The 9,583-nt window shown below is 41.6% G+C and overlaps 1 protein-coding gene across 4 annotated transcripts in view; it reads left to right on the top strand.

The window, feature by feature from the left end:
* LOC122554281 (zinc finger SWIM domain-containing protein 5) overlaps positions 1-8,836 on the top strand; it is a 244,346-nt gene extending 235,510 nt beyond the window's left edge. For all 4 annotated transcript variants that reach the window (XM_043699055.1, XM_043699054.1, XM_043699056.1 and 1 more), the window contains 2 exons: positions 4,613-4,694; positions 6,246-8,836. In XM_043699055.1, coding sequence (XP_043554990.1) covers positions 4,613-4,694; positions 6,246-7,108 — 945 coding nt within the window. In that variant the 3' untranslated portion in view covers positions 7,109-8,836. The remainder of the gene's footprint in view (positions 1-4,612; positions 4,695-6,245) is intronic.
* The last annotated feature ends 747 nt before the right edge of the window (positions 8,837-9,583 follow it).

Below are 9,583 nucleotides of genomic sequence, written 5' to 3' on the forward strand. Positions count from 1 at the left end.
TGGATAGAGTTTGTAAGAAGGCCTATGGTGTATTAGCGTTCATTAGCAGAGGGATTGAATTCAAGAGTCGTGAGGTGATGTTGCAGCTGTATAGGACTTTGGAGTACTGTGTGCAGTTCTGGTCGCTTCATTTTAGGAAAGATGTGGAAGCTTTGGAGAGGGTGCAGAGGAGATTTACCAGGATGTTGCCTGGAATGGAGAATAGGTCGTACGAGGATAGGTTGAGAGTGCTAGGCCTTTTCTCATTAGAACGCCGAAGGATGAGGGGTGACTTGATAGAGGTTTATAAGATGATCAGGGGAATAGATAGAGTAGACAGTCAGAGACTTTCTCCCCGGGTACAACAGAGTGTTACAAGGGGACATAAATTTAGGGTGAAGGGTGGAAGGTAAAGGGGGGATGTCAGGGGTAGGTTCTTTACCCAGAGAGTGGTGGGGGCATGGAATGCGCTGCCTGTGGGAGGGGCAGAGTCAGAATCATTGGTGATCTTTAAGCAGCAATTGGATAGGTACATGGATAGGTGCTTAAGCTAGGATAAATGTTCAGCACAACATCGTGGGCCGAAGGGCCTGTTCTGTGCTGTATTGTTCTATTTTCTATGTTCCTTATGATGTTCTTGGCTGTTAATCTCATTACAGCCTTTGTCCAAGCATGGACAAAAGTACTGAACTCGAGGTGACATGAGAGATATTGTTGATTAATGCCCTTGACATTAAAGCATCACTTGAGTGACTGGCATCAAGGAACCGAGTAAAACTGACGTCAGTGGAAACTGGGGAGAAACTATCCACCGATTGGAGTCATACTCAGCACAAACAAAATAGTTCTGGTTTTCAAGGTCAATCATCAGTACCAGGGCATCAGCAGTAAAGTTCTTCAGGGTCATGTGTATGGCACAACCATATTCAGCTGCTTCATCAATTACCTTCCTTTCATTATAAGGTCAGAAGTAGGGATGTTCATGGATGATTGTAAAATGTTCAGCAACATGCGTGAATTTTCCAATACTGAAGCAGTCCACATCAATGTGCACTGGATTACATTTAGACTTGGGCTAAGTGGTAAACAATGAGCATCCCCAGCAAGAGAGAAGCTAAGTATCATCATTTGACATTTGATAGCATTACATCACTGAATACTCAACTATCAACATCCTGGGGGTTATCATTAACAGGAATTGAATAGGACTCACCGTATAAATTCTGTGGCTTTCAAAGCAGGTCAGAGGCGAGAAATTCAGCAGCAGCAGATAACTCAATTGCTGAATCTGCTGCCTACTGAAGACCAGGCGTGCAGGAATTAAGTCGGATGACCTAGACCTTTACAGGAATTCCGGATATGATCTCCACGAGGCCATTAAAGATACCAAGAGACAGTACTAAACCAAGTTCGAGGCCCAATCCAACTACACAGACAGCCACCGCCCGTGGCAAGTCCTACACAACACAAAATGAAGTTGAGCTAAATAGTGGAAAAAGACATCCCTCCCTGATGCTTTCTGTGCTTGGTTCAAGCAGAATGCCAGTGACGTGGTGTCACCTGCCCTGACAGCCCCAGTCACACTTGTTCCCTCTGTCACTGCTGTCAGATCGGTCTGCTTGAGAGTAAGTCCAAGGAAAGTGACTGGCCTAGACAGAGTCCCCAACCGCAAAACGAGATTCTGTGCAATCCAGCTGACAGAAATATTTGCTGACATTGTTAACCTCTCCTTGCTAAACTCTATAGTTCCTACATGCTTCAAGAAGACCACCATCATCCCAGTACCAAAGAAAACATATGCAATGTGCCTCAACCACTACCACCTAGTGGTTTTGACCTCCATAATCATGAAGTGCTTCAAGAAGCTGGTCATGGCCCACATCCGGTCTAGTGTCCCAGCCTACCCCATTCCCCTGTAAATTGCCTACCAGTGAAACAGCTCCACAGGGGTTGCCATTTCCCTAGCTGTACACTCATCCCTGGAACATCTGGATAACAAGGATACCCATGTCAGGCACCTACTTATTGACGACAGTTCCACCTTCAAAACTGTAATCCCCTCCAGACTAATCTCCAAACTCCGAGACCTATGTTTCAGCCTCCACCCACTGCAGCCTCACAGCGCCAGAGACCCGGGTTCAATTCCCGCCTCAGGCGACTGACTGTGTGGAGTTTGCACATTCTCCCCGTGACTGCGTGGGTTTCCTCCGGGTGCTCCGGTTTCCTCCCACAATCCAAAAATGTGCAGGTTAGGTGAATTGGCCACGCTAAATTGCCCGTAGTGTTAGGTAAGGGGTAAATGTAGGAGAATGGGTCTGGGTGGGTTACACTTCGGCGGGTCGGTGTGGACTTGTTGGGCCGAAGGGCCTGTTTCCACACTGTAGGTAATCTAATTCAAACTAGATTCTCAGCTTCCTTACCCACAGACCGCAATCAGTGAAGACAGACAACAGTATTTCCTCCATGATCATTCTCAACACTGGTGCCCCACAAGGATTTGTACTCAGCCCCTTACTGTTATTCCCTGTACACTTTGTATGAATGACATCTGCAAGTTTGTTGATGACATCACTGTCGAAGGCTGGGTATCAAACAATGATGAGTCAGAATACAGGAAGGAGGTAGAGGGCTTGGTATCATGGTGCAATGATGACAATCTCTCCCTTAATATCAGCAAAAACTAAAGTACTGATCATTGACTTCAGGAAGAAAGGAGGAGGACATGCTCCTATCTACATCAACAGAGTGGAGATGAAGAGCATCAAGTTCCTAGGAGTGACAATAACCAACCACCTGTCCTGGACCTCTCACATAGATGTGATGGTCAAGAAGGCACAACACCTCTTCTTCCTCAGGAGACTTAGGACATGTCCATTCGGATCCTCACCAACATTTACAGATGCACCATAGAAAGCATTCTATCTGAGTGCATAATGGCTTGGTATAGCAACTGCTTTGCCCAGCACTGTAAGAAACTACAGAAAGTTGTGTGCACAGCCCAGACTATCACGGAAGCCAACCTCCCATGGACTCCATCCACACTTCTCAATGCCGCAGAAAGGCTGCCAACATCATCAAAAACCCCTCCCACCTTGGTAATACTTTCTTCCAACCTTTTCCATCTGACTGAAGTTACAGAAGCTTGAACACACGCACCAACAGATTCAAGAGCAGCTTCTTCCCTGCTGTTATTAGACTGATGAATGGACCTCTCTAATTTCAAATCTAATGTTGATCTTGCTTTTGTCTACCTCCTGTGCAGCCGTAACCTTGTATGCCCCACTCTGTCTAAACACTCTATGGTCGGTTTGTCCTTGCATGTTATGATCTGCCTGTATTGCTCATAAAACAAAACTTTTCACTGTACATAGGTACATGTGACAAAAATTAATTACATCAAATCAAATCCCAAAGCCTGCTCACCATCTTCAAAACACAAGTCAGGAAATGTGGTGGAATACTCTACATGTGCATGGATGAGTGTAGCTCCAAAAACACTTGAGGCTCAACAGCATTCAAGGTAAAGCAGCCAACTTGAGTGACATCCTATTCACCATTTCAGTATTCTCTCCCTCCATTGCTGATGTACAATGGCAGCAATGTGTATTATTTACAACATGCACTGCAGCAACTCATCTAAGCCAAATCTGAAACTTCTGCCATGTAGAAGGACGAAAGCAGCAGATACCTGGGAACACCATCATCTGCAATGGGTCAAAGTTCTGGATAAATAATAACACTTCCTTATTAACACGGTGGCTGTACCAACACAAGAGAAACTGCAGTGGATTCTGCAGAAGGTGGCTCACCACCACTTTCTCAGGAGCAGTGGGAATGAGCAAGCTGTTTTCTCCATCTTCTGCAGAATAAGTATGGAAACTAAATGGAGTTATGGACCAACTCATCGGGTATCTTTCAGTGGCTTTGTACATTCCATTTGTTGCATAGCAAAAAAATGACAGTGTTAATAAGATATTTTAATAGATTATGTCAACAGAAAAAAGGACTAATACTTGCCCTTCAGAAAATAAAAGCATAGATTAGTCTCATCAATGATCTTTATCCCGGCTGGTACAATCTTCCAACACTCACTCACTAAGTTTAATTGTAATATGGTTCAGCAGGTGAGACACCAGAAGTCTGTAAACACTGGAGAACTGTGTTCTGGCATGAACTCTCTTCCTGAGGAAAGGGTGAATTGAGGGAGAGGGGAAAAAAATAACAAAAAATTGAAAATGCAAACACTGTTCATAAAGCAGTAATTTCTGCATTATACAAAATAGCCTTAATGTATCTTTGTATAAAATGAAGTATATGATCAATACATTATCCTATAATTAACAGTCCACATTCCGTAGCTCTCCCAACGATATTGGATAATTGTTATCTCTTCTCTTCATGAAGATGGTGGATAATCAGAGCAGATTGCAAACAATGTTTTTCTCCCCTCATTTCGCCAGTGCTGGAAGATTTGAGGAAGGGGTTAAACTCTGTCCTCAGATACCATACTAGAATGTTGAAGATGTGATGCATGTTTCTGCCTCTAATCTAATGCTGAGAACAATGCTTGGGATTGGAGTTGCTGGGAAAGGACTGAAAGAGGAATGATCTAATTCGTCTGGTTTCCATGCAGGTGATGCGCATGACCTTGTCAACCCTGAATTGGAGGCGCAGGGAAATGGTGCGATGGTTGGTGACCTGTGCTACAGAAGTTGGTATGCAACTGAAATCATTACAATAAATATTTCAAAACTTGTCTTAAAATGCTTTGTCAAACTATATTCACTTTATCTCAGAGTAGTACAGATTTCTGAAGAAGTACGAGAAATTGCAGTAAAGATTTACGAGGATGTTGCCAGGGTTGGAGGATTGGAACTATTGGGAGAGATTGAATAGGCTAGGGCTGTTTTCTCTGGAGCCTCGGAGGCTGAGGGGTGACCTTGGAGAGGTTTATAAAATCATGAGGGTCTGGATAGGATAAATAGACAAAGTCTTTTCGCTGGAGTGGGGGGAGTCCAGAATTAGAGGGCATAGGTTTAGGGTGAGAGGAGAAAGATATAAAAGAGATACAAGGGGCAATGTTTTCACGCAGAGGATGGTACGTGTATGGAATGAGCTGCCAGAGTAAGTGGTGGAAGATGGTACAATTGCAACATTTAAAAGGCATCTGGATGGGTATATGAATAGGAAGGGTTTGGAGGGATATGGACCAGGTGCTGGCAGGTGGGACTAGGTAGGGTTGGGATATCTGTTCGGCATGGACGGGTTGGACCGAAGGGTCTGTTTCTGTGTTGTACATCTTTATGACTCTATGACATTCAGCTAACCCTGTTTGTTTCTTAATTGGTAAATTTGTTAATCAATTCATGATAACTCCTGGTTGATGTATGTTCACAAGAAAAACATTCCCATGCTTTATTGCCAAAGTAACTACTTTGTTACTGTGAATTCAGCTTTCTTATTTCAGTAAAGTTTCAGAAGCTCCACTCAGCCAATGTTTCCCTCTGTCCATAGTTAACCATTGTTGCCAGAACTCACTGTCTAAGTAATTAAATATATAAGGAATGTGAAAAATAGAAAATTCATAGGAACATTATTATAAATTTTTAAAAAGGGCCAGTAAATTTAACTTGTATTGCCAGGCCATTAATTGTTCTATGACACCGAAATGTTGCAAACTGTCTTTCCCATTATTCTGATTATTAAAGAAGTTGGTATAATTATAGAGGTCTCTGTTACCATTGGCAGGTTTAATGACTAAAATAGATTTCTAACAGCAAAGCAAGTAGAACTCCCCTTTCCTTCAACTGCCAACTCCAGAATGATGTTTTGCTATAGCAGCATTATAGTTCTTCCCAAATGCTGTTCCATGATTTATTTACCAGAAAGCAGAGAATGCCACAAAATGAACACCAGCAGACAGTTGCTAACTAGCAGTTTTAAAACAAAACAGAATATGAATGGACAACAGAGGAGAAAATGTAACATATAAATGTAATCAATATTAATAAAATTATTAAACAATTGGCTGCAATCAGCCATATCTCTACATCTTTTAATTATAGTCATACTATCCTTCTTTAATGTGTTTCTCTTATTATTAAGGTACAATAAGATATGAGCTTGTATGTGGCTTCAGAATAATCTAGTTAAGGAAGTGGGGGGAGCAAGATCCTTGTCCATACATTCTATAAAACCCCTCAATAAATGTGGCATAGCTCACTTACATGTTGTCCTTCCATTTTCCCCTCCTTTTTTCCTTGTAGGTGTGCGAGCTTTGGTCAGCATCCTGCAGAGCTGGTACACCCTCTTCACTCCAACTGAAGCAACTAGTATTGTGGCAGCCACAGTCACATCACACAACACCATTCTTCGACTCAACCTGGACTATACACAACGGGAGGAGTTGGCAAGCTGTGCACGGACCCTTGCTCTCCAGTGTGCCATGAAAGACCCCCAGAACTGTGCACTGTCCGCATTAACGCTGTGTGAAAAAGACCATATTGCCTTTGAGACAGCCTACCAAATTGTTATTGATGCAGCTTCTACGGGTATGACCTATTCCCAGTTGTTTACCATAGCTCGGTATATGGAGCACAGAGGGTACCCGTTGCGGGCCTTCAAACTTGCAAGCCTCGCCATGACACACCTCAATTTAGCCTACAACCAGGACACCCACCCCGCTATTAATGACGTTCTTTGGGCCTGTGCGTTGAGTCATTCCTTGGGAAAAAATGAACTGGCTGCCATTATCCCATTGGTTGTTAAGAGTGTACAGTGTGCCACAGTGTTATCAGACATCTTGCGCAGGTGCACGATGACAGCCCCTGGACTGGCAGGCATCCCCGGGCGGCGAAACTCTGGGAAATTAATGTCGACCGACAAAGCCCCGCTCCGCCAGCTGCTGGATGCCACGATTGGTGCTTACATCAACACCACTCACTCTCGTTTAACACACATCAGCCCTCGCCATTATGGGGAGTTTATTGAATTTCTTAGTAAAGCCAGAGAGACGTTTCTGATGGCACAGGATGGACATATACAATTTGCGCAGTTCATAGATAATCTAAAACAGATTTATAAGGGAAAGAAAAAACTAATGATGCTTGTCCGAGAACGCTTTGGCTGATGCACTATTTATAAACTTTTGTTGGTTTTTTTTTTGTTCAACTGTGATCTTGTCTCATAGGAGTGGTACTCAGTGTCTTGGCACAACCAGTGGAGCCAGTCAGCATTTATTCAAGCATTAATCAATTTATACATCGTTCAATGATTTCAGTAGTCACAAAAATAATTGTTCTCGCACATAAAACTCAAGGATTATGGAAAACAAAGTTATACAAAGTATCTTACACTTTATTGGTGTACCCATTATACCAAATTCTGTTTCACAAGAAAAATACCTCTATCTCTCACTTCTTTCTCTCTCTGTCTTTCTGATTATCTCCGACTTGCTGCCTCCCATAGTCAGCTTTAATCTCCATACGTTGCCAGGTTTCAAAGCAAAAGAAAGAGTACGCATTTTAAAAAAATGTACAAGCAAAGCAACACTAAACCTCACGCACCACCAAAACAGTTTAGTGAGATGGCTTACTCACATGCGACCATATGCCATGTGTTTTTGTGTGTGTGAAGGTACTTAAAGAAGAGACCATTCTCAGGGATGCTAAAACAAAAGTAGCAAAAGCATTTATTGAAAACTGTAAATATTATATTATATGTGTCAATTATTGAAAGAATTGTAAAGTATATTAATTTATAATTAATATTCTATGTCATTAATGGGATACTTGAAATTCACTGTGGGCTGGAAATGTTTTAACAGGAGGGAGACTGCAGAGCACATTTCTCAGGTTACCCCAACCCCCACGCATTGTGTGTTTGTATGCGAACGAGTGAAGGAGTTGGCATCACTATGCAGAGCTACTTGCATACTGTCCCCTGGGTCTGAAGTAGTTCCCATGGGTGAATTGGGGTTAATTTTTTTTAATGAGTTTTATTTTTAAGTGTGGATAGATAGGTACAGATGGTTGGAAAAAATTGGTTTTGGTACTTTCTGAAAGTACACACTGGTATTAATTAACCTGCCTCTTGTACCTCTATCGGGACAGTATTTTGTGGTTCGAACAATTATTTTAAAAAAAGAAACGTCGCAGGTGTCTGAAGTGAATGAGCTGATGGCACTCAGTTTCCTTTGTTAGATCTTGTCTGTGCAACCTCTTGTCATCAAAAGAAGTCATATTTCTTATTAACACCTCCACCATGTTCCTAAACCACAGATTAAATAATTAATTAAAACATTATTTAAAAGAAGTGTTTCAACTTACAAAACTGTTGCCTTTCCAATGTCATTCATTCAAGAAAGATTTTTTTTCTCTTCTGTTACGTTCCAGCGTCCAATGTTTTAATTTTTACAGATAGCTGCTTTCTGTGAACGGTTTTGGGAAAAAAAATGTAAATCTTGTTGGTCCAGTTGCATTGCAAAAAGAAAACTTCTTTTGAATGTCTTTGTGTTAACTGTACCAGTGTCCGTTTGTCATAGTTTTAGGGGAAAAAAATGCGCTGATAGAGAACGTTGACTAGATGTACCTACTGTCGAGATATGAAAAAAAGTGTTTAGTAAATGTCGCCTCTCTCTGCGCTACTGAAAGCTTAATTCAGTATTTGTTGCCACAAAAGTATCTACTTTCATCAACAGTTCATTTTTTGTGTAACCTCTTGATCTGATGTTTAAAAAAGACAAAAAAATACAAAATTTAATACTATTTATGTAATGCTACTATCATTTTATATAACTGTGTCAAAAATTTCAGTGCTTTTTTAATGAATAAAGTGTGGAACACAACTAAAATTCTAACCTTTCTTGGTGTCTTTGTCTGGGGATTATTTAACTGCACAGTAACAGTTTAAAAGTTTTATTTCCCCTGCTCCTGAACTCAACTGTTTTGGATATACAATTTGTCTTCAGTGGAGAAGAGTCAGCTAGCTTAGCATTGACCTGAAATGTTAATGTTGTTTCTCTCTCCACAGATGCTGCCTGATTTGCTGAGTAATTTTCAGCATTTCTGTTTTTATTTCAGATTTCCAATATCCGTAGTTTGCCCTTGGCTCAATACAAAATGTTACAGTCAGCACAATTGCACTCAAGAGGCAAATTAATGGCCTGTATGGACTGAAGATATAGGTAGAGAAATGAGAGGTGAGCTGATTGAAACATGTAGGATTCTTAAGGAGCTTAGACAGAGTAAATGCTGAGAGGATATTTCCTCTCATGGGAGAGGACCAGAGGGCATAGTCTCAGAGAAAGGGGTGCCAAATTAAGAATGAGATGAGGTGGGTGGGAATCACCTCAGTTACATGTATAGGCCTGAGAGTCCATTCGGAACATGACCTGCAAGATCTTCCTATCCTGTCCTTCAGCCCCCCAACCCTTCGCCTACCTGATCAAGATTTGCCTGTCTGCCTGGCATAGGATCCACCTGTCTAAGGACAAAGGCAGTAACAGGTATGTTTTAAAAATGTTTCTGCTTCACAAAGGAATTGACAATTGTACTTCAATCCAACCCGAAAATTGTTTTGTATCCTTTTAAGCCACTTTCAGACA

Source organism: Chiloscyllium plagiosum, chromosome 11, assembly GCF_004010195.1.
Source record: "Chiloscyllium plagiosum isolate BGI_BamShark_2017 chromosome 11, ASM401019v2, whole genome shotgun sequence".
Classification (NCBI taxonomy): Eukaryota; Metazoa; Chordata; class Chondrichthyes; order Orectolobiformes; family Hemiscylliidae; genus Chiloscyllium; species Chiloscyllium plagiosum.